Raw genomic sequence first — 25,113 nt, 5'->3', positions numbered from 1 at the left:
CCATACTGCCAAAAATGATATAAAATTCAATGCAATCCTCATCAAAATCCCAATGACACTCTTTAGTAAGATAGAGAAAACAATACAAAAATTCATATGGAAAAACAAAAAACCTAGAATAGCCAAAGCAATTCTAGGCCAAAAAAAAAAGCAATGCAAGTGGTATCACAATACCAGATCTCAAACTCTACTATAGAGCCATAATAACAAAAACAGAAAACTAAAAGTGGATCCCTGTTTGTCATCATTCACCAAAATCAATTAAAAGTGGATCAAATACCTCAATGTCAGACCTGAAACTTTGAAACTACTGTGTGAGTAAGAGAAACATTAGAACTTATAGGCAGAAATTTCTTGAAAAGAGTCCCATTGGAAAAACAGATGAAAATTGACAAGTGGGACTACATCAAAATTTTAAAAATTTACACAGCTAAGGACATAGTTTCTAAATTAGAAAGACAGATAACCAACTGGGAAAAGATCTTTACCAGCAAACGTAAAGATTAGACAAAGGTATTAGATGTTAGACAATAAAGATATTAGAAAAAGATCTAATATCCAATATATACAAGGAGCTCAAGAAACTAACCCCTCTCAAACCTAATAAACCAATCACTAAATGGGCAATGGAGCTAAGTGGAGGCTTTTCAGAAGAAGAGGTAAGAATGGCAAAGAAACACATGAGGAAATGCTCATCATCGCTGGTCATCAACGGGAAATGCAAATCAAAGCATCCCTGTGATACAATCTCACACCAGTTAGAATGGCCAACATTGTGAATTTGAACAACAAGTGTTGATGGGGATGTGGGGAAAAAGCAAACCTACTGCAATGTTGGTGGGAATGTAAACTAGTACAACCACTCTGGACAGCAGTCTTGAGGTTCCTAAAAAAAACTAAACATAGCTTCCCTACAACCCAGCCATACCTCTCCTGGGCATCTGCTCTGAGCATCATGAGCCAGGATATGATAAGGATACATGCACACCCATGTTCATTGCTGTACATTCACAATAGTCAAGATATAGAATCAACCCGGATGCTCCACAGTAGGTGAGAGGATCCAAAACATTTGGTATCTAAACACAATGGAATTTTACACAGCCATTAGAAAGAATAAAATAATGCCATTTGCAAAATGGGTGAAATTTTAAAAAAATCATGTTAAGTGAGATAAGCCAAGCTCAGAGAGACAAACTCACATACTCACTCTGATATGCAGAAATTAAATCTAAAATGCACTGGGATTTGACAGATTATACAGGATTCTAGATACTCATACAGTGTGAGTTCAAAAGAGGATACTCTTGGGAGAGGAAACACAATGCAATGACTAAGTTCCTCTTCATATTTATATAAAATAATATACATACGTGGTTTTATTTCTGTGACTTCTAGTTCCATTCAAGTCTGTTTTTTGCCAGTATCAAGCTGGGTTTTTTTTTTATTATAACTCTGTAGTAAAGCTTGAGGTCTGGTATTGTGATACACCTACATTGTATGTCAGTCTCAGTGAAGAACATCACTGAGATTTTGATGGGATTGTCTTGCATTTGTATATAATTTTTGGCAGTATGCCATTTTCACATTTTTTTAATTTTTCACTTTTGATTATACTGTCCACTTTACCTTATGTATGGTGCATTCATATGTATGATTTGGGAGGGTGGGGAAGGGAACAGAACTCAAAGGGAAACCGGTGAAAAGTACAGCAGTGGAGCTCATTGGAATGGATGAAAGTTAACTCTACAACTTGTGGGTGGAGCTAGGAGGAAGTGGGAGATTTAAGGGAACAGAAGACACTGCTCAAAAGGAAGCGCACTCATTACCTGACTCATATCATTGTAATTCCTCTGTACATTAATTTAAAAGAAAAAGCACAAGATGGCAGAGCAGTAGCAAGTGAACATGTCAGGATGACAGCCAGGGTATGGCCATGCAGATTTAGAATGTATAGTAGACATGTATAACCAGGTGGGGGTATAGCTCAGGGGTAGAGCATTTGACTGCAGATCAAGAGGTCCCTGGTTCAAGTTCAGGTGCCCCCTGCTTTTTCCCTGTAATAAAATATTCCCTGTCCATTGTTCTTCACCACCTCAATTTAGCTTTCCAGGTGGCTGAAAGAGAGGCAGGTAAGGTGTGAACAGAAAACCTTCCTGACACCTGTTACTCCAGACAAACACACCTTCTTCAATGCTGAATTGTGCTCATTGGGCCCCAGGAAACATTGCTCATTGTCCTATTTCTGTTGGAGATGGGGCTCTGTATCTTGTTAAGGAAAACAATGAATGTTGTGCAATGGTGTCTGGAGAAAACAATTGATATGGTATGTGTGAATATGTGTGTGTGTGTGTGTGTTTGTGTATACACAGGGAAATTTAAAGAAGTCTTACACAGTTGCGTATATACAATTCTGATTTTTGTTGGGCATCCCCACAAGCTAGAGAGCTGGGATGTAGCAGCTCCTGTCTGAGGATACTCTGGGGGCAGAGTTCCTCTTCCCAGGAACACCAGTCTTGTTTTCTGAGACTTTAACCAAATCAGGAGGCCCACACAGGTTAGGGCTTTGCTCTGATCAACATGTAGTCATATCTGAAAAATGACTGTACAGCCGCCAACACAGATGTGTGTGACCAAATGTCTACGTATCACATCCACTAACTGACCCATCAAATTAACCAGTGTAATAGATGCTGCCCTAAGCTTGGCCAACTCCATGCCCTTAAATAAGACTAAATGTCTCCTAACATCACCCACTGTCTGTTCTCATGGCCTAGCCTTTGCTTTGATAGGAGTCTCTGGGAGCTGACAGCAGGAAGGCATCTGAACAAGATGTAGTCCTCATTCCCCATGGTCATCAGCTGATCCCAGCAGCTCAAGTGTAAGAACAACAGGTAAATAGGTTTTGATTCCAGGTATTAGGCACTAATTTAAATGGTTTTCTACTTCATGACATGAACCAGGGTATCTCACTTTTCACTAGTAATGAGGTAATCACTGTCTTCAGACCACATCCAGTGGCCTAATAAATTACTGATTCCCTGAGATTTTACCTACTAGAATCACTTCAGAAGCACTCTATCAATCAGGTTAAATTTTGGCACACAGAAGCAGAGACATCATACAGCATCTTTACCTGTCAGAGACCTGTGAGCCCCAGGAGAGTAGCTTTCTCTGAGTACCTGGCACATCTCTCCTCCATCTACCTTGAAGGCTGAATTAAGGTGGTGAAAAATTTGGAAAGGAGCTGGGTGTGGTTGGCTCATGTCTATAATCCTAGCCAGTCAGGAGGCTGAGATCTGAGGACTGAGGTTCAAAGTCAGCCCCTGAAACATAACCAGCAAATAAAAGCTGGAAGTGGAGGTGTGACTCAGTTGGTAGAGCACCAGCAGTGAGTGGAAAAAGCTAAGCAAGAGCATGAGATGCTGAGTTCAAACCCCAATATCAAAACACACACATACACAGTAGAAAGGGAACATCATATTCCTTGAGGGGGCGGGAAAAGAAGGGGGCACCTGGATTTGAACCAGGGACCTCTTGATCTGCAGTCAAATGCTCTACCCCTGAGCTATACCCCCATCTGTTTATGGATGTCTAATAAGTACATTAAACCTGCAGGGCCACACCCATGGCTGTCATTCTGAGATGTGCACCTGCTAGTATTCTGCCATCATATGCTTCCTGCCAGCCTGGGCGGGAACCACTCTGCGCCCCTGACTGCCACCTCCTAGGTCCTGGTAAAGCATGGGCATCAATCAATGGGCATCATGGAGCTCTGCATCCAGAACAGCCTTCAGTCTCACCTAGATTCAAAGAGCTGACTGAACAACACATCAGATCAGTGAGAAAGTGAGTGGGAAAGCAGGACTGAGAAGAGTTAAAGCTCTGCCCTCCCACTTGAGAACATTCGACCTCAACTCTCTGGGGAGGGACCTGGGGATAACTGAGTCTCTAACAAACCCTGTACATACCTGGGAGTCAGAGCCAGTTAAGGACTGATGGTTTAATCTGTGCTTTTCCATGTTATGGATGTGAAGATGAATGCATGACAATGGTTAAAATCATACCAAAACAAAATATTGCTATCGATCCAACCATAACCAGAATCCACATTTGTGCTCAACGGCCTCAGTGTCTACAAACCTCATGAATTTCTTTGCAGTGGAAATCACTTGACAGGTGGTTGGTGCTGGGCCATCAGAAGCTAGAAGGGGGCAGGTGTACACGGGGAACTAGTGACCTTGTCCACTCATGGCAGTAACCTAGACTCCCCCAGGCAGAATCTAAAAACACTGAGGGTGGGCAGGCGGGTCCTTGGCACATCTCTGTGCTGACATGGGTGGAGACGGTGTACCTGGGCTACGACACCCCAGTGCCCACCAGAGGTGAGTGCTGGAGAAAGGCAGACCCAGATCTCAGCTCTGACGGCTCAGGTTGCAAGCTCATGGAGGATCTGCCTTCTTCCCACTTCTGTCCTTCCAGCGAGCCCTTGGCATCCTCCACCGATGTTTCTCTCCAGCTCCCGGTATAATCTGGAGGGACAAACCTACCCTAAACCCACGTGTGCGTCTCTGCTGAGAGCTCAGTTCACTCGCAAGGCCTCGCAGCCTGGTGCCAGCGCCTTTCTGAGCTCCGCCCCGTCCCGGCTCACCTGCTCGTTCCCGGCCAGGCCTGAGCCCTTCGGGAGCCCCCTCGGGGCCCGACCCGGCTCACCTGCTCGTCCCGGCCAGGCCTGAGCCCCTCGGGGCCCGTCCCCGGCTCACCTGCTCGTCCCGGCCAGGCCTGAGCCCCTTGGAGCCCGTCCCCGGCTCACCTGCTCGTTCCCGGCCAGGCCTGAGCCCCCTTGGAGCCCGTCCCCGGCTCACCTGCTCGTTCCCGGCCAGGCCTGAGCCCCTCGGGGCCCGTCCCCGGCTCACCTGCTCGTTCCCGGCCAGACCTGAGCCCCTCGGAGCCCGTCCCCGACTCACCTGCTCGTTCCCGGCCAGACCTGAGCCCCTCGGAGCCCGTCCCCGACTCACCTGCTCGTCCCGGCCAGGCCTGAGATCCTCGGGGCCCGTCCCCGGCTCACCTGCTCGTTCCCGGGCCAGGCCTGAGCCCCTCGGGAGCCCCCTCGGAGCCCGTCCCCGGCTCCCCTGCTCGTTCCCGGCCAGGCCTGAGCCCCTCGGAGCCCGTCCCCGGCTCACCAGCTCGTTCCCGGCCAGGCCTGAGCCCCTCGGGGCCCGTCCCCGGCTCACCTGCTCGTTCCCGGGCCAGGCCTGAGCCCCTCGGGGCCCGTCCCCGGCTCACCTGCTCGTTCCCGGGCCAGGCCTGAGCCCCTCGGGAGCCCCCTCGGAGCCCGTCCCCGGCTCACCTGCTCGTTCCCGGCCAGGCCTGAGCCCCTCGGGGCCCGTCCCCGGCTCACCTGCTCGTCCCGGCCAGGCCTGAGCCCCTCGGGGCCCGTCCCCGGCTCCCCTGCTCGTTCCCGGCCAGGCCTGAGATCCTCGGGGCCCACCCGGAGCGGCACTCACAGATGCCGTGGCCAGTTCCAAAACAATACTTGTGCAAGGGAGAGGCGTGCCGGGAAGGCGGGTGCTGCAGACGTGCCTGCCGGCCACCGGCCACCGACCCTGCGGACCGGACTGGAGATCAGCCCGCCATTCTGATGTAATGCCAGCCTGGGTGACCTGAGCGAGCACGGCCCCCGGGACGGAAACACGCGGAACTGCAAGGGAAGATCATATCATCTCCGGCAGGACCCTGGCCGGTCCCTAGTCACCATGACACCGGGCGGGGAGAGTGAGGAGTCAACACAACAAGAAAGAAAAGGGAAGTCAAGGTTTGGATAAAATGGCGCCCCGGCAGAGGACCTGGAATTGAACCGGGGACAGCGGGACTGGTGGCCGAGCGCTCTTCCCCAGAGCTACAAAAGCCCGCCTCGCCCCAGCCCCTCCTGGGACTCTTATCAGCAGGCCGCGAGCAGGCCGTCCTATCGCGAGAAGTCGTAGGGGGACGGGGAACAGTCCGGGGCGGGGCGGGGCTGCGTCTGCGCAGACAACGGAAGTGAGGCCGATGGTTCCAGTCCTTCGCCGCCAAGCTGGACTCCGGGGAGATGGACACCACCAGCCCCAAGAACGTGCCGGACTTCATCGCGGCGCTGCAGATGCTCCTGCAGCAGATGCATGATAAGTTCCAGATCATGTCGGAGCAGATCACTGAGAAGATCAATGACATGAGCAGTCGCACCGATGATCTGGAGAAGACCATCGCCAACCTCATGAGCCAGGCTGGGGTGGAGGACCCGGAAGGAGAACACAGGATTTCCGCCACCCACAAGGGCTGAAGGTGGCCGATGGTTTGCCTCCCGAGATCTGGAACGCCATCTTCTCAGCCCAGGGAAAACCGAGCGGCTTTTGCCCCTCGGGGTCTACAAGGCGGATGGATGTGATGGCAGGCCACCGCGCATCCCGAGCGTGCCCTGTGATCTCCCCGAGCGCCACACGTGGTGTCTTTACAGCTTGGAACTTGGGCCGTTGTCTCTCATTAAACACCAGAACATCGGTGGTTCCGGCCTAAGGTTTTCCAAGTGTTTCCGTGCATTTTGTGAAGTCACTTTCTCCTGCCGCCCTTTCTGCCTTTTGATTACAAGTTGCTGTGTAACTTTTTCTTAGATGGATCCGTAACTCCTTCAGATGTTCAGCCCGAAGTGACTGTTGAGTAGTAATGTGTTGACCACAGTTTCAAATGACTAAAAGCATGTAAAGATGGCTTTTTCAGAAATACTTTAATTGTTCCGTTGCAAACACTCAGATTTTTTTTAATTTAATTTTATTATTTTTTTTGTGAACATACTGAGATTTTTTTTTTTTTAAATAGTAATGATTGTAGAATCTGGAGGCAATTTCCAGAATCTCAGGCACCAACTAACAAAGGAGCACTTCACCCAGTCAGGCTGTAGTAACTTCCTGCTTTTTAAAGGTTTAACACAGCGAATGGCCACTAACTTCCGCATCTGATGTCATGCCTTAGGCTTGAGTCCAGCTCCTCTCTCTTTCCAACAGTAGTTCAAAGAATGTCTAGGGTCAGTGAGCTTTAGGATCCTGCCACACCTATCAATTCTATAGTACACTATAGCTTTTATTGATTAGCTAGGGAAATTGACAGGCCCAACAACAATTGGCTGGGTGCTTTCTGCTGGTTTAAATCATGTGGCCATGAATTCAGCCCTCCATCCCCCATTGTCACCTCTTCATTGCATTTTCCACATCTATAATCCTCAAGACAATGAATTATTTTCCTCCTCTCCACTCAGTACCTAACCAATGCTAGGGGCAGATGCAGATGTAGGAATCATGGCTGTGTTAGCAACAATGCTTCCAAACTTCAGTCTCATGCAAAATAGGAGTCTTCAAGCTCTCACACAGCATGTATTAGCATGATCACAGTTAGGTAGTGTGTGGGCCTATGAGATGATTTAAGCCGGACTTAAGTGGCCCTGCTTCAGGCTGCTGGTCAGCCTCTGTGAGATAGGCTCTCCTATTCCATGTATGTTCTACGTGGGGTTCCTGATGGAGGAGTAACATCTGTCGGGAAGCTTTAATGACAGTGCTAGAAATGCAACAGAGTGAGCCCAACTGAGCTAGTCAAGGGCAGGGAAGATGTGATAAGAAATAGGTAAAGAACTGGAAGTATCTACCATACTCTACCTTCCTGGTCAGAGCCACATACAAAAGACTTGTGCAAAGACTCCCTAATGCCTCATCCAATCAGAACCCAAGCCCTTGTGAAACACATTAAGTCTTGGTGAGGTTCCCTGACCCTAAAAAGACAAGACTTCTGTCTCTTCTGTACCACCCCACCCCCATACCGAAGAAGTGCACAGACCTACTGCGATGAACATTTATATTTAAAATAGGACACAATTAATGTTCATGTAGTCATGGAAACTGGCTCATAGACCTTCACACACAAAGGAAAGTGGCCATGAGCCTTGATTAGCTTGGCTCCAACTGAGTCCACTTCTAGACACCAATTTCTCTATTTTCCAGCCCTTTCACAATCACAAGACGTAACAAACCACCCAACCCTCAGTGACACAGAGGGGAAAAAAAAGCATTCCACATGTACAGAATGTTCCTTCATTAAACCCCGTGCTGCTACCCAGATATGGCTCTCAAACCTCTGACCTGTCTAATACTGAGCTCTACCTCTAAGAAGTGTTCCTTTTTCATCATTGTCCTTCAGAATTTCTGAAAAGATCCCTGAAAAATATGTGGTTGTCTCCACAGTTAAGTCCTACCTGCTAGAGGATGGATGCTAGAATAGTAGAGGATATAGCATTCTGATATATAACTACATTATAAATCCTTTTTACTCCAGGTTGTGAATGCTTTGGTCATTACCCACTCTCTTAGAAAGCTTGTGGGTTCCCCATGTATTCTATTTTGTTTTCTAAAGCATGGCCAAAAAATGTTGTGTCTTCGGGTCTCACGCTGTTGTTTCCCTTCATATACTCACCTTTGGTGCTTTACTACTTGAAATTTACCTCCATATTCAACTTTTTGCTGATTATTTGGAGTTACAAGTCTTTCAGATTTGTCTGTCTAGGGGTAGATTCAAGGCACAATTGTCAAATCTCAACCTCCTGAGTAGCTAGAGTTACAGGCATGAGCCACTGGCACTTGGCTTCAAATTTCTTTTAACAATGCTTCCTAATTTATATATTTAGATAAGCAGGCATTCTGGGAACCAAGCCTTCGTCTTCCTAAGAACTCTTTTTGTTCCATCTGAGAGGATATGCTTAGCAAATAATGGTTGCTTATTTTAGCAACCATTAGCATCTAATGTTTCTTTTGGTTGTTTTCTATCACTTCCCTGCTAACAGGACACATTTTCTTTTTTGCCTAGAGTAATGTATCAATGACACCCTCTTTGTTTTGGAGAGACCACTTTCATTTTTCCAATCACATGATTTCTGGACTGTTTCTATTGACTCAGAATCCCAATTACATAAAAAAAACAAGTCAGCTCTTACTGCAACTCAAAACATTCTTGTAGCATTCTTGTCAAAGGCAGCTTGTAACAAATTGTTCATGTAATCTACATTTTATACCTAAAATATCCTTTACCAATTCTGTAAGTTCAAGAATATTTCTGCCTTCCAGGTTTTCAGAATCATATTTTTCTACATTCAATAGTAGTTCCCTTACCGGGTGCTGGTGGCTCATGCCTGTAATCCTAGCTACTCAGGAGGCTGAGATCTGAGGATCCAAACTCTCATCTCCAATTAACCACCAGAAAACTGGAAGCAGCGCTGTGACTCAAGTGGTAGAGTGCTAGCCTTGAGCTGAAGAGCTCAGGAACAGTGCCCAGGCCAAGAGTTCAAGCCCCATGAACTATATATAAAAAAAAAAAAAGTTCCCTTAAGAAGGTTTTTCCTTGCTTTTGTTTTCTTTTTGTCTTGCTTGTTCATTTATCTGTCTTCAGGAGGGCAAGAAGGACACAAAAACAGAGGAACAAAAGGTGAACAAATGCAGCAGTGGTCCTCACTAGACACAATGTGGAAAATTATGCAAATTAGGGAAATTTGGAGAAAGCAAGAGAAGGAGTGACACTGTCCAAAAAGAAATGTACTCGTTACCTGACTTATGTAACTGTAACTGATTTATATAAAAATTATTAAAAATTATTTTTAAAAAATTAAAGAGGAAAAAATAGTAGTTTCCTCCAGCAGAGGACATTCTGGAAGTTCTGTGTCTTGGAATAAAAATCAGACACTCTTTAGAACTACCTGGGACTTCCTACTGCTGCCAGATGTATGCAAGGAACCAATCGTCTTCCTACTCAGAGCACAGCTCTCTGCTGGCATCTGGTCGACACCGCTTGTTTATTACCTATAACTCCACAGCACCTCTCCTGGCATCTGCGGCCCTCTCCTCAAGTCTTGCTTTCTGTGTTGTGCTTGTCATCATGACACAGTTTCAGCCCTTGCATCCAAATACAGCCTCCTCAGTAGGAATCTGGGGATTCACAAATGCAGCTCACCACTCAGGGGCTGGCTGTGGATCCTACCAAGAACCATGTCTTACCTGTGGACAAAAGCAGATCAGGAAGGTGCTTCAAGAGGAAACCTTTGAGACCAACTATGTGCGTTGTACTGACAGGGTGGAGGATTCTAGGTAAATGGGGCCTGTGAGCTGTTGACTTGTTATAGTGAGAGTACAAATAAAAGGCAGATGCGTCGTGACCTCTCATGAAGTCCTGAGTGGGAAGTATTAGGGTTGTTTCTAGAAACCTAAACTAATGGTAACCTATGAAATTAATTGAGGACATATCTAAGATGAGTGTCCTTAGGTACCAAAATTAAGAGTAAATAAGGGGGCACCTGGATTTGAACCAGGGACCTCTTGATCTGCAGTCAAATGTTCTACCCCTGAGCTATACCCCCTATGTATTAAGTACTGCCTAGATAATTCCTTTCATCCTTGTGGTAACACTCAGTTACATGAAGTTAAATTATAGTTGAGGTGCAACTTTATAGACCAAACTTGGCTGTAAAAACACCTCAGCTCTATATTCCTAAAGCCTGCCTATAAATGAGAATCAGACACATCTCCTCCCCACTTCCCATGGCCATTTTGGTTTAGTCAGAAGTGGCTCATTCTCTCCTCCCTAGGCTCCCAGCCTGCACATCTCCTCCAGTGATGACAGAATGGCTGTCACTCACAGTGTCACACAGTTCTCATCTTTGGCATCTGCAGTAACAACCCTACAGAATCCATCTTCTTCCTGGTACAACAGCTGAGCCAGGCTTTGACCTTTGAATCTAAATCAAGTGTGTGGTAGGCTCTGGCACAGAAGAAAGCAGCCATAGAAGGAAATGTCCACCCAACTCAGATAACCTTGAAGATGTGATTTGGCTCCCAAGGTCTGATCACCACTCCAGTGCACCCAATAGCTATGGTAAGAAGGCACAGGGAGATGACTTAGAGTTACAGATACTGTCTGTTCACTGGAGGTCTGCTGTGTGTGTATGTTGGGTATAGTCTGGAAAAGCCAAGAAGTATTGTGCACCACAGACAATAGAGCTGGAGTTATTAGATATATGCATAGGGAGGGGAGCCAGAAATGGAAAAAATCTGAAAAGTATCAGAATGCAGGAAGAACATGGAAACTAATAGGACAGTTGTACAGGATTGAACTGTATCTTCCAACTCAAGGGGAACTAACTATTATAATGAATGGAAAAAACATAGAACAGAATATGAATGATAGTCCCTATGAGTTTTTTTAAAAAGTCACAAAAGGGGGCACCTGGATTTGAACCAGGGACCTCTTGAGCTGCAGTCAAATGCTCTACCGCTGAGCTATACCCCCTTCCCCATCCTTAGTATCTCATAAGCGCTTTTCACCTTCCCAGCATTCCTTCCATTTATTGGATGTTTCTGCTTTTCTCTATAGAGTTGGCAGACCAGCACTGGCTCCTCCACAATCTCACCTGAAAAGGTCCTTCTGGACTCCCCAGGGCCCTCCCCAACTGGCCTCCTCACATGTCTGCACACTCCCCACCATTCTTTAGTCTGTGAGAGTAGTACCACTCAGATAACCACTGATATATATTATACAAATGTCTTTAGGATTTCCACAACTGATTTCCTTGTGTTATACTTTATAAAACCTCACTCTGAAAAGACCCTGCTCACTTTTTTTTTAGTTTCACAAAAATGTAATTAGAAGACTGAAGTCAACTGAGAACAGGCTTTTTCAAAATACATTCTCTTATTCTTTATTTGTACTTTGCTTTATAATAAAAGACTAATATAATTAAGCTAGATTCAGTCCATATCAATCTCTGTTTTTCCTCCTTAAACAGAGGGGGAACTTTGATTAAATTGCTGCTCATCTGTAGACAACGTTGGATGAAGAAAACCCATTAGCCCACAAAGACCTTCAATGGAGCAGTTCATTGGGAACCAAAAGTCACATGATGTCACAGGTATACTGAGGAAAGGAGTTCTGCATTTTCAACTTCACTTTTATGCCCTGTCAAATAGTCTGGTTAAAATCACTGTCCTGCAGTTTTTGAGTCCAAAAATGGAAGTCACATAGTGTGTCCTACAACATTTTTATTCTGGCTGACTCATTGTGTGGGCATGATATTTTTTGCTACAAATGGGTCTAGCGAAAGTTGGTGTTATTTAGGAAAAATGTCTTAGGTATCAGAACAGAAAGAACACAATTCAGCAATTTTGGGAACTATCTGAATCAGACTTTTCCCCCCAGTGCTGGGATTGGTCCCAGGGCTTGCACATATCCTGTGAGTGCTGTCCTACTGCCAGCCTCAATCCTTTGAGAAATCCTCAGTGTCTGCATCTGAAGACGTCTCTCCAGCCTTTGGATCGGGGCATTAGATCTAAGGGTGGTGATTTGGAAAGACAGTAAGTTTCCTAGGCCCTGAACAAATACTAGCAAGTACCATGATGATACCATAGAATGAGAACTACACTGGGAGAAGAGATGTATGTCAATTAGATAAATTCATAGTCCTTAGGGAAATTACCTATAATCCTAGCTATTCAGAAGACTGAGGTCTGCGGGTTGCTGTTTAAAGCCAGTCCAAGCATAGAAATCCATAAGACTTTCATCTCCAATTAACTACCAGAAAACCAGAAGTGAAGCTGTGGCCCAAAGTGGTAGAGCACTCAAAGCTTGAGCACAAAAGCTCAGGAATAGTGACCAAGCCTTGAGTCCATAACCAAAAAATAAAAAATAAAAAACGTGGTCCATATAGTACTAAGGGTCTCAGGTGGCAAACTCTATCCAAGCCCTGTTTGTGAAGACAGTTGTAAGACTACTGAATTATACCCTCATACATGATTAACACTGTGACACTTGTTACTGCCCTCAAGGACTGTGATTTCTTCTCATTTCTACTGCTTTATGTAATAAAAATGGACGGACTTCCTTCACACAGACTTCTATTGGACTTGGAAATTTCTGTCTTTCCCTAACACCTTTGACATCAGGCAAGTGAGTAAGAATAGAGATCACAAAACTTCTGGATGCCAGACTTCAGTCCTGACTTGATTGACTTGGAGGCCTCTTTACATGAAGGGTTACCCCCAGTAAATGGACAGTATTTCCATGTCCTATAGGCCTGACAGGGAGGTTCTAGGCTACCAAAATTGCTATAAGGGGGCACCTGGATTTGAACCAGGGACCTCTTGATCTGCAGTCAAATGCTCTACCCCTGAGCTATACCCCCACCTTCCTGTATGTGTCTAATAAACATTCTAAACCTGCACTGTCACACACTATCTGTCATCATCCTAAATGGTCACTTGCCAATGTTGCCATCATCTGTTCTCCCACTAGGCCCAGTCCTGAAGCACTCTTTACCCTGACTGCCTCCTATTCTTTCTTCTGTAGTTTTTGGTCAAGCACAGGCATTACATCATTGAGGTCTACTTATTGAACATTTTTTGGGTTCACCTAAAAGTTTGAGATTCAGAGAGTAATCTCCTTATCAGATACTTCGGATGGATTTGAAAAGAGTAATCCAAAGCACAGAGGTTCTGATACCATACTAGAGAATGGAGTACAGTCTAGAACAACAATCAGCTGGAGTCTGGGAAATCCATCAGATCCTCCTTGCTGGAACAATGAGGACTAAGCATGAAGACATACCTCTTGAGCAACCAGACCTCAGGCCTATGGATGCTCTGATATGGAATAAGAGATCTTTTCCTAGTGCACTCTTATCCTGAAATCCACTATGAGCCAGCAGACCACATAGACCTCAAGGCTATAAGAATGCACAGTAATTCAAAAGGATACAATGTATGGAGGCAAAAAGCTAGCAAAAGGATGTCAAGGTGACTGAAGCCAAAACTCTTCGTGATTTCAAAAGATGTTCAGGGTGATGATAGTGATTTCCTCTTAGGACAACCATTTATTTAATTATTTTAGTTAGCTAAAAACACTTTCAATATGTATTATACGCAAAATTAGAAACCCTCCAAGTGTAAAAGCATGGGTCAAGGGTTATAGGTGCTGCCTAGCAGTAAGAGGCCCTAAGATCAAGCAATTAAAAAATCAACAATTAATAAAAATAGAAAACTTCCATTAATAGTAATAACACTATAAGAACAAAAGAAGACTCAAAATACCTTGCTGGTAATTTTTTCTTTGGCAAATTCTTCCAAATAATTAAGCAAATATTATAAAATTCTTACAAGTATTTTCTGAAAATAGAAAACAGGCAATACTTGGGACTGGGAAGGTGGCTCAGTGGTAGAGCACTTGTCTTGCATGCATGAGGCCCTAGGTTCGATTCCTCAGCACCACATGAGCAAAAAGAAAAAAAATACCGGAAGTGGCACTATGGCTCAAGTGGTAAAATGCTAGCTTTGAGCTGAAGAGCTGAGAGACAGTGCCCAGGCCAAGAGTTCAGGCCCCATGACCAGACCCAAAAAGAAAGAAAAAAAGGCAATTTTGAATTTGCTCTGCTAGTTGGCATAATTTTGCTCTTATATTCAGAGAAAAATTAATGACTAATGGAATTCAAAGTGAATTCAAACAAACATCTGAATGAAATAAAACAATATAGTATACGAAAGAAGAATTCAATAAAGATAGAAATATTGAAAAGGAGTCAAATTAAAATTTTTGCCAACAGATATAATAGAGAAACTAGTTCAGTCAGTCAAAGACAATTGAAGAGCAACTAAGAAACTAAGTGAGTGGAATATGCAAGTCCTTTGGATCACCATTAAAAGACCAAACCTATGAATCAGGAGTACAGATGAAGAAGAAGGAACACAAACTAAAGGCTAATATAATCTATTCAATAAAGTCATAGAAAACTTTCTAAACTTGAGAACGAAAGTATCATCACAGTGAAAGGGCTTACAGAACCCCAAACAATAAGATTCAGAAGAGAAAAAATCTTGGATATATTATAGTTTAAGCACACAATTTATCCAACAAAGATTATTGAAAGCTGCAAAGGGGAAGCAACAAAAGACATACAAATGTAAGGCCATTAGAACAACAACAGATTTCTCAAAGTACATTCTTCATATGAGCAGGGAGTAGAGAATATAATCAAAGCCATAGAAAATAATAGTTTTCAACTCAGATTAGTGATTTTGAGGAAAACTGTTCTTCATTCTTAAGGCAAAAATTAAAACTTACCACAATACATGAAAGCTGAAAGAATTCATGACCAATAAATCAGCACTACAGAGTATACTTCAAGGAATCCTACACACAGAAAAGAAAGACAAACATAAAGAAGAAAATACAAGAAAGAGTAAATACCAGAAGATGAGTGGCTTAACAAAGGAAGAATATGAAATATAAGTACCAAAAATCACAGGAAATACAATATGCCTTTCAATATTAACTCTAAATGTTAATGGTCTCAATTCTCAATCACAAACTGAATTAATGAGCAAGACCCAACTACTTGTTTCCCACAAGAAACCCACCAGACTGTCAAAGACAAATGTAGGATTAAGGTAAAAGAATAGAAACAAGATATCCAACAAATGGACTGTAAAAGCATGTAGGAATAGCTGATAAAACAGACTTTCAGGGGCTGGGAAGGTGGCTCAGTGGTAGAGCGCTTGCCTTGCATGCATGAGGCCCTGGATTCGATTCCTCAGCACCACATAAGCAAAAAGAAAAAAGTGGGAAGTGGTGCTGTGGCTCAAGTGGTAGAGCGCTAGCCTTGAGCTGAAGAGCTGAGGGACAGCGCCCAGAGTTTACGCTCCATGACCGGACCCCCCCCCCCAAAAAAAAAACAGACTTTAAATTAAAATTACTTAGAAGAGATAAAGTCAGTGAGCAAAATAGATAGATAGACAGCATTGAAATTCAAATCACAAACCTGTGATTATCTATCACAAACAATTAATGTTGCCTGGTAAACAACATTTAAGCTTTAATGCAGGAAGTTGCATCCTTACTTGTAGCCTGATGCCACCCTAGCAGTCATGTACCTCAAGTCTGGTCATCTTCCTACAATGCTAAGAGCTCATCATGTTCAACTTTTCCCAGTTCCCATACCTGTATATGCTAATGACTCCTGGCCATTGCCTGTGATAAACCCTAGCCTATCACTATTCTCAGTCATAGACTGAGAGAGCCTATATATACCATTGGTGTTGAACACTGAATATTGTTTACAATTACAAGGTATTATAAATTCCAAAATAAAACAATTGCAAAGCAATAATACAGTTGCAAAGTAACTAAGAATTCTTGGATTTTAGGGTGGACATTAGCAGGAGATGTACCTTCCAACAACCAAAGTTCCCAAACTCATCTTAAGTGCTGCTAAACCAGAATTTCTAGGGGTGATGTATATATTTTCTATAAGATCAGACAGAAATTGTGATGCACTGTCAGCCTGGGATACTTCTGTTTGATCGTGCTCTAATGGAGAAGCTTCCATTATGTAAACATTACAGAACAATTCATTAAGTGCTCCTGATATCAGCACAGATCATTTACAACAGGAACCTGACTGATGTCAGATAAGTATGTCATCAGACAAAAAAAAGGCCCAAATCCAAGGAAGGGTAGTGATGACGGTGATTAGTAAGTAGGATACTAGATAGAGAAGGAAATTTGAAATTTGGCAGTAGAACACAATATGAGCAGTAATACATGGATCTGCAGTCAGATGCTCTTTTCCTAAGCTACTACTGCTTACCTGACTGAATTTTCTTGGTAAAATACTTCACCTATTACCACAACAATTAATTATATAATGGCATTATAAGTTTAATTCTTTCTCAGCTTTGGGAAGCTAGCAGGCCAACCAACAACTGACTAGACACATCTTTTTTTGTCAGCTGTGTGGCTTGGAATTAGGGCCTGGGTGCTGTCTCTGAGTTCTTTTGTTTAAGGTTAATGCTCTACTACTTTGAGCCACAGCGCCACTTCCAATTTTCTAGTGGTTAATTGGAGATAAGAGTCTCATAAACCTTCCTGCCTGAGTTGGCTTTGAACTGCAATTCTCAGATCTCAGCCTCCTAAGTAACCAGGATTACAGGTGTGAGGCACCAATGCCCAATAAGACACCCCTTTTATGGCCATGAATTCAACATTCCATCCCCTGATGTATCATTTTCCATGCTACAGGCACTCCTTGGTCCTAAGTAAACGGAATTTTCCTCTTGCTTCATTCAGTATCTGATGGAGGAGTAGCAGCTGCTGGGGACCTTTTCATGATAACTACAAATGCAAGAGCATGAGACCAACTAGTCAAGCAGATTTCAAGCCCCTGCTGTGTCACAGGCTATCATCTTACTGAGTAGAGTAAGTCACAGGACCAAGCTCTAATCAAGGGCAGGGAAGGCTTACAAAAATAAAAAAAAAAAGAGTAAGTGCCAGATCTGGTGGCTCATGCCTGTAATCCTAGCTACCCAGAGACTGTGATCTAAGGATTGTAGTTCAAAACCAGCCTGGACAGGAAAGTCCATGAGACTCTTATCTCCAATTAGCCACTAGAAAACCAGAAGTGGCATTGTGGCTCAAAGTGGTAGAATGTTCACTTTGAGGAAAAAAGCTCAGGGACAGGGCCAAGGACCCAAATTCAAGCCCTATGACCAACAATAAAAAAGGAATAAATGAAGAACTTGGACCAATAGCTTCCTCAGCCCCTAAAGACTCATCCAATCAGAGTCCAAGACCTCATGAACTAAGTTCTGATGGGGCTTCTCTGGATCCAGAGATCTATGATCCGAAAAGATAAAACTCCTTACTTCCATACCCCCATATGGAGAAAGTGCAGACACTCATTGTAGCTCAAAATATTTTTTGTACTATCTTATTAAAGACAGCCTGTAAGAAATAGCTCGTGCTTTCAACATTTTTCCCTAAAATACCCTTAACTGACTCTGCAATTCAAGAATATTTTCTACCTTCCAGGTTTCAGAGTCACAGTTTTCCAGCTCTCAGTAGTAGATTACTTAAAAACAAAAAGAAAAGAAATTTTAAAATAGTAGATTTTTATTTTTTTTTCTAGCAGGAGGCATCCTGGAAGTTCCATCACTTGGAATCAAAATCAAACACCCACAGACACTATCAACATCTTCCTTTTGCTGCCAAACATATGCACAGAAAAAAATCATCTCCCTGATTCAGAGTATGGTACTGTATTGACATCTCTTCAACACACGGCCTTTAGTGAGTCGATACTGTAACTCGACTATACCTCTTCTGACACCTTCAGCCTCCTTCAAGTCCTCACCTCTGTGTTGAGCCTGTCTTCTCAGCAGAGCCTCAGGCCATCCTCCTAGGCAGCTCTGACCAGCTCTGGAACACGCCAAGAGCCAGTTTGTCTTCAACAAGGAGCAACGGTAAAAGTGGGTTATGAAAGAGCAGAAAACAAGAAAGGAACAGCGAAGCAGGAAGGTATCTTATAAGGGCAACTTTGAGACCTACTGTGTGCACTTTACTGAAGGGACAGGGGACTCTAGGTGACCTGAGGGCCCTTCACTGGTTATAGTGACAGTACAAATGAAAGGGACATCAATATGACTCCACCTCATACAGTTCTGAGAAGGAGTCTCTAGGGTTGTTTCTAGAAGTCCCAACCATTGCTAACCTCCGAACTTCATTGAGGGCCTCCTGAAAATCAATGTGGTTAACATATGGTCCAAAATAAGTGTAAATAAGGGGGCACCTGGATTTGAACCAGGGACCTCTTGATCTGCAGTCAAATGCTCTACCCCTGAGCTATACCCCCAGTGGCACAATACTCCCCTAATTAATCTCTTTTATCTGTGTAGTAACACTTACCTCTGTTAAACTTAAATTATAGCTTCAGAACAAGTTTATAGAAGTGGCCAGACTTGGCTGCATTACCACCTTCTCTCACATCTCTATTCTTTCAGACTTGTCTTTGAGTGGATCTACTTCCCATGGCCATTCTGGTTTAGTCACAGAGGCCCACTCCTCCCTAGGCTGCTAGCCTGCCCATCTCCTCCAGTGATGACAGAATGGCTGTCACTCACAGTGTCACACAGTTCTCAGCTTCGGCCTCTGCAGTAACAGCCCTATAGAATCCATCTTCTTCCTGGTAGGACAACTGAGCCAGGCTTTGAACTTGGAGGCTAAGGCAAGTGTGAGGTGGGCTCTGGCATAGAAGGAAGCAGTTCACAGAAGGAATGTCCACCCAACACGGACAACCAGGTGCTTCAGTGCACCTGACTGCTGTGGTGAGGAGGGGAGGGAGATGACATAAGGTTGGCCATTACTGACTGCTTTTTAAATGTCTGCTGTTATCTAGAGATGTCTGGTTTGTTCAGGAAAAGCTTTGGAGAAATTTAAATCACAGCTCCTGCTTTCTCTTGGAGAACAAAATAGAGTTGGAGACATTAGACATATACACGAGGACCAGAGTCAGGAATGAAGAAGCTGATGGACATCAGACTGCAGGAAGACAGAGGAGTTAGATGTTGCAGCTGTACCAGGCTCACCTGTAGCTTTCTGCTCTGAAATTTTTAATTTTTATGAATGAAAGAAAAATAGATTCGAATATGAACAATAGTTCCTGTGAATTAAAGAAAAAAGGGGGTACCTGGATTTGAACCAGGGACCTCTTGATCTGCAGTCAAATGCTCTACCCCTGAGCTATACCCCCATGACCCTGGTAACCACCTAACTAATCCCTTTTGTCTGTGTCAATTTAATCCCCTTTATGTGACCTTCTCCATCAAACACTTTACCTGTCTCTTCGGTCTCCTCTCCTATTCTCTATATTCCAAATCCTCCAATGTGTCAATAAGTAAGCTGATAAAGGCACACTGTGAAGCCACACTCGCAGCCCATAGAGAATCTCTTCTTATGGAAATCTGTATCTTTCATTATAAGTAATTTTCTTAACTAATATCCCATCACTTTCTCTTTAGTGTGCTTTTACATATCTTTGTTTCAACCTCTGGTTCCATTATGTTTGCCTCTTTCACTATACTTCCTTTTGTCTATTTGCTTTATTTTGCTTTCGGGAAAACTGCCTCAATGTATCTTTTAAATTTTAATTTTTTATTTGATGTTTAACAGGTCTTTCATCTTTTTTTAAATTTAAGAGTTCCTCTATCTGCTTAATTCACATATGGGATAGTTTCCCCTATCTAGCCTCTCCTTCTCTCCCTCCCCTCCTCCTCTAGTCTTCTCCCTTTCCTTCATCCTTTCCCTCGACATCTTTTCTCCTCCTCTTCCCCACTCCATTCTCTCCCCCCACCCCACCTCATAGAAGCCATGATTTTCATCAGCACAATAGGAATGAAGGTGTCTCAGGAATTGGCCAAACCCCATCCATCACAGGATCAATGGGATAAAATAGTCTAATTGTTTACATTACTTTCCCTAGTATTTCAAATACACTGAGAGAGTATTTCAAAAACACAGTGGACTTGTAAAACACTTGAGGGGAAAGCGCCCTGGTACACCCTGCTTGCACTGGGCCACTGGTAGTTGTTTCTCCAGGGTCTGATTCACCATGCTTAGCCATGCAGGCACTTAAAGGCCAAGGGGTCTGGCTAATGCTCAAGCTGCTGACAGCCTTGGCATCATCCACATAGTGCTGGTTTTGCAGGCAGGCATGCAGAATCCTGGGGGGTTAGGGAGTAATGGAGGATTCCCCTCAGGTTTCAAAGAAAGGTCTAGCAGGTTTGAAAATGTGTGATAGAGGCAGGATCCCTCCAGACAGCCATGAGAGGATGGTGTGTGAAGCTGTGAGGTACAGCCTAAGTTTTGATGGAGACCTCAAGAGAGTAGAGATGCCATGCATACATAATATGATTTGAAGTTTGAAGTTCCTCACCAGGACAGACCCTCAAATTTGGACTCCCCTGCCCCCAGAACTGTGAGGAAAAAGCCTCTGTTTGTTGTAAAAAAAAATCTAATCTGTATTTCAGAAGAGAAAAGAGTTAGGGGGTATGGTAAAGGATAAGGGATGTGAGTATGATCAAAGCACATTTATACACACACACACACACACACACACACACACACACACACACATATACATGTATGGAAATTTAAAGTGAAACACTTTATTTTGTATAATTATTATACCCTAATAAAACAGGTTGCTCAAAAACTAAATAGCTCAGTCCAAGTACTCTATTAAGACAACACAAAATGAACTAAAATCTCTAAGTGTCAAATATCTCATTAACTGGGTATTGGTGGCTCTCTACCCATAAGAAGACAGTTTGAAGCAATCCCTGAGAGATCTACCAGACCTGGGTCCTTCTTCCTTCCTTGCAAAAATTCTGTTTCCTGGGACCCTGGCAGGGAAATCAAGGTGAGGTACAAACACCAAGATTAGATGATAAAGACATTATAATAGAGAGGACACCTGGGTTTGTGCTAGGGACCTCTTGATCTCCAGTCAAATGATCTGCCCCTGAGCTACATCCCTACACCTACCAGTATAAACATCTCTTATCTTTATAGCCGCACATATTCTCTCCCTCCCACCCCAATAAATCTATCTGTTTTTCCCCTTGGACCAGGAAGCTGACTCCACTAGACACTGACTTTATGGTGACAGGGCAGACATGAGCTTGTTCTGCCATCTCTTCTCCTGTGACTCTCCTCTTCTCAGAAGGGTTTTGTGACACAAAGCCATCAGTCAGCTGGACTTGGTGAGGGAGCATGGGAGATATGGAGCTCAGGTAAAAAAGGTCCAAGGAGCAGCCACTGTTGGAGAAGTTTTTGTTGCACAAGGAGAACAGGGTAGATGAATCCATCGGGAAGGAAAAAGCCTGGCTGTGATGCACACGGTGGACTGGAGGCAGAGCCAGTCCCACTGGAGAGCTGCCATGGGAGAGTAGACCAGTGAATTCTCCATGTGGGTCTCCATCACCTACTGGGAGAAAGGAGACCCGGAGAGCAGCTGTCAGGGAAGATTCCTTCTCCCTGCAGAGTCCCCGTCCTCTCCAAGTGCCAGAGCAGAGAGGGACCCAAGCCCCGGAGGTTGACAAATAATGTGGTGGCATCAATACAGTTTAGAAATGTTTTCTGTTCTCACTCTCGTTTTTCTCCAAATATTTCTTTTCTTTTTTGTCGGTCCTGGGGCTTGAACTCTGGGCCTGGGTGCTGTCCTTCAGCTCTTCAGCTCAATGCTAGTGCTCTACCACTTGAGCCACAGTGCCACTTTTAGTTTTCTGGTAATTGACTAAAGAATCTCACGGCCTTTCCTGCCCAGGCTGGCTTTGAACCACAATCCTCAGATCTCACCTCCCGAGTAGCTAGGATCACACCAAATATTTCTTTATTAAGATTAAGTGACTACATAAATTTCACAATACTTTGGCATAGTTATACTTAGCTAAAGTCACAAACACATTTTAACCTTGACAATGATAATCATCATTATCTTAATCTACAAAGCTTATGAACCTATGAACTTTGACAATAAACCTATTTCTTCCAAGCAAAAGGAAAGAAATGTACATGAGTGGGCCTCCTGATTTGGTTAAAGTCTCAGAAAACAAGACTGGTGTTCCTGGGAAGAGGAACTCTGCCCCCCCAGAGTATCCTCAGACAGGAGCTGCTACATCCCAGCTCTCTAGCTTGTGGGGATGCCCAACAAAAATCAGAATTGTATATACACAACTGTGTAAGACTTCTTTAAAATTTCCCTGTGTATACACAAACACACACACACATATTCACACATACCATATCAATTGTTTTCTCCAGACACCACTGCACAACATCCATTTTTTTCCTTAACAAGATACAGAGCCCCATCTCCAACAGAAATAAGACAATGAGCAATGTTTCCTGGGGCCCAATGAGCACAATTCAGCATTGAAGAAGATGTGTTTGTCCGGAGTAACAGGTGTCAGGAAGGTTTTCTGTTCACACCTTACCTGCCTCTCCTTTTGCCACCAGGAAAGCTAAATTGAGGTGGTGAAAAAAGATGGACAGGGAATATTTTATTACATGGAAAAGGCAGGGGGCACCTGGATTTGAACCAGGGACCTCTTGATCTGCAGTCAAATGCTCTACCCCTGAGCTATACCCCCACCTGGTTATACATGTCTACTATACATTCTAAATCTGCATGGCCATACCCTGGCTGTCATCCTGACATGTACACTTGCTACTGCTCTACTATCTTGTGCTTTTTCTTTTAAATTAATGTACAGAGGAATTACAATGATATGAGTCAGGTAATGAGTGTGTTTTCTTTTGAACAGTGTCTTCTGTTCCCTTACTGTCTTCCAGTCCCTTCTCCCATTGCAGCTGATGGACCCTCTGCTGAATTTTTTTCACCCACTTTCCACTGTTCCTGTGAGCCCTCCTCCCAGCTGTTCTATTCTTTTTATTTTTTATTTTTGGCAGTCATGGAGCTTAAACTCTGGACTTGGGCGCTGTCCCTCAGCTCTTCAGTTCAAGGCAAATTCTCTACCACTTGAGCCACAGTGCCACGTCTGGTTTTCTAGTGGTTTATTGGACGTAAGAATCTCCAGGACTTTCTTGCCTGGGCTGGCTTTGAACCTCAATCCTCAGATCTCAGCCTCTTGAGTAGCCAGGATTACAGGCGTGAGCCACAGGTGCCTGGCCTCTGTTCTCTAAAGAAAAAAAAAAAACTTATATAATGTTCTTGTTTTTTTCTTCAAATAGTTGTCAATATTCATCAGTGACATTAGCTGAGCCTGGAGTTGGTGTCATGTGAATTTTTAAATTTTTAAATTCAACACTTAAAACATATGACTCTATGGATTTCTTCTTTTATCAGTTTTAGAAATTGTGCCTTTCAAGTAACATGTATACTTTGGTATAAGCTGTTGAATCTGTGGACACTGAGGTCATTGCAATGTCTCCTAAATTCACTTCGGAATGTCTTTGGAATTTGTGGTAACTTTTCCCACTACTCTGAACTTTTTTTCTTTTCTTTTCTTCTTCAGCAATCTTTCACGTAGTTTCTCAACTTTATGGATCTTTATAACAATCAACTTTTGGGTTAACTAATTTTCTCTACTGTTCATTTATTTCTCATTTTATTAATATATTTAATTCCTTTTATTATCTTGAGCTAACTTACCATTTTTGTGGCTTCTTAAAATGAAGTTTAGGTATCTGACTTTAAATTTCTCCACTTTTCTACTGAAAACAGTAAAATTTTCCTCCGTGCTACTTTAACTTTGTCTGCCTTAAAATTTTCCATACTTTCATGACCATTTGGTTCAAATGCTCTTTTATGATTTCTTCTTTTGATTCTAAATAAATTGTAAGTGTGCTTTGTTGTCACGGTAGCTACAACCCTGTTGCTACATTCATACTGTTGTATGGTTTACAATGTACATCTTTAACTTATTTCAGGTAGAAGGCTGGTTTCTACAAGAACCACATTCATGCTTGGAGTGTGAGCACTTCCAGCCCACCCCCTGCTTCCAAGGAAAGAGAGAGAAGCCGAATATTGAGTTGACCATGGCTGATGATTTAGTTGAGCATGCCTATGTAAGATTTCCACAAAAACCAAAATGGAATTCAGCCTGTAGCAATCTGACTGGCCCAACCTGTGGTGTATTAGAAATTTTGGTCAATGACACTTCTTTGGTCCTCCAACTCCCTCTTCTGGACTATTAATTCTCCTAGTTTGTCCATAACTGCATAAGGTCATATTGCTAAAATAAATGCCTTCATTCAATACTTACCATGATTTTACATCCCTGATTAAACACTGTCACATCTCACTGGGTAGATTTTTTCTAACTTTTTCATTCAAATAGGAAACATATAAAAGTGCACTATCATAAATATTGAGCTTTATAAATAATTTTTAAAATTATTCATGTAGCTGGGTACCAATAGTTCATGCCTATAATCTTAGCTACTCAGTAGGATAAGATCTGAGGATAGTGGTTGAAGCTTTCTGGGGAAGGAAAGACCGTGAAATACTTATCTCCAATTACCCATCGAAAAGAGGAGATGGGAAGGGATGGGAAGGGGAAACAAAGGAGGAGGCAACAATGCTTGATAAGAAAAATACTCATAGCCGGGGGCCGGTGGCTCACACCTGTAATACTAGCTACTCAGGAGGCTGAAATCTGAGGATCACGATTCAAAGCCAGCCTGGGCAGGAAAGTCCAGAAGTGGCAT

The 25,113-nt window shown here is 43.4% G+C and overlaps 1 protein-coding gene and 8 non-coding genes across 9 annotated transcripts; 2 read left to right on the top strand and 7 right to left on the bottom strand.

Moving 5' to 3' along the window:
* The first annotated feature begins 1,976 nt into the window (after positions 1 to 1,976).
* On the top strand, positions 1,977 to 2,048 carry Trnac-gca. Its single transcript has one exon. It is a non-coding gene; the product is annotated as a tRNA-Cys (tRNA).
* Positions 2,049 to 3,506: 1,458 nt separating this feature from the next.
* Positions 3,507 to 3,578, bottom strand: Trnac-gca. The gene has a single exon. It is a non-coding gene; the product is annotated as a tRNA-Cys (tRNA).
* Positions 3,579 to 6,088: 2,510 nt separating this feature from the next.
* On the top strand, positions 6,089 to 6,319 carry LOC122105757 (heat shock factor-binding protein 1-like). Its single transcript, XM_042677042.1, has one exon. It carries the CDS (start codon positions 6,089 to 6,091, stop codon positions 6,317 to 6,319), a length of 231 nt encoding a protein of 76 aa, XP_042532976.1.
* A 4,032-nt stretch (positions 6,320 to 10,351) lies between these two features.
* Trnac-gca lies at positions 10,352 to 10,423 on the bottom strand. Its single transcript has one exon. It is a non-coding gene; the product is annotated as a tRNA-Cys (tRNA).
* Positions 10,424 to 11,280: 857 nt separating this feature from the next.
* Positions 11,281 to 11,352, bottom strand: Trnac-gca. The gene has a single exon. It is a non-coding gene; the product is annotated as a tRNA-Cys (tRNA).
* A 1,816-nt stretch (positions 11,353 to 13,168) lies between these two features.
* On the bottom strand, positions 13,169 to 13,240 carry Trnac-gca. The gene has a single exon. It is a non-coding gene; the product is annotated as a tRNA-Cys (tRNA).
* Positions 13,241 to 18,664: 5,424 nt separating this feature from the next.
* On the bottom strand, positions 18,665 to 18,736 carry Trnac-gca. Its single transcript has one exon. It is a non-coding gene; the product is annotated as a tRNA-Cys (tRNA).
* Positions 18,737 to 19,561: 825 nt separating this feature from the next.
* Trnac-gca lies at positions 19,562 to 19,633 on the bottom strand. Its single transcript has one exon. It is a non-coding gene; the product is annotated as a tRNA-Cys (tRNA).
* A 3,328-nt stretch (positions 19,634 to 22,961) lies between these two features.
* Positions 22,962 to 23,033, bottom strand: Trnac-gca. Its single transcript has one exon. It is a non-coding gene; the product is annotated as a tRNA-Cys (tRNA).
* Between the last annotated feature and the right edge of the window lie 2,080 nt (positions 23,034 to 25,113).

The sequence above is a fragment of the Dipodomys spectabilis genome, unplaced genomic scaffold (assembly GCF_019054845.1).
Source record: "Dipodomys spectabilis isolate Male_0828 unplaced genomic scaffold, ASM1905484v1 ptg000034l, whole genome shotgun sequence".
Classification (NCBI taxonomy): Eukaryota; Metazoa; Chordata; class Mammalia; order Rodentia; family Heteromyidae; genus Dipodomys; species Dipodomys spectabilis.
The sequence above is the reverse complement of the archived record's forward strand: the minus strand, read 5'-3'. Positions and strand labels throughout refer to the sequence as shown.

Excerpts from the sequence above, each read along its gene's own strand:
- LOC122105757 (XM_042677042.1), top strand. The coding sequence starts at position 6,089 with ATGGACACCACCAGCCCCAAGAACGTGCCGGACTTCATCGCGGCGCTG.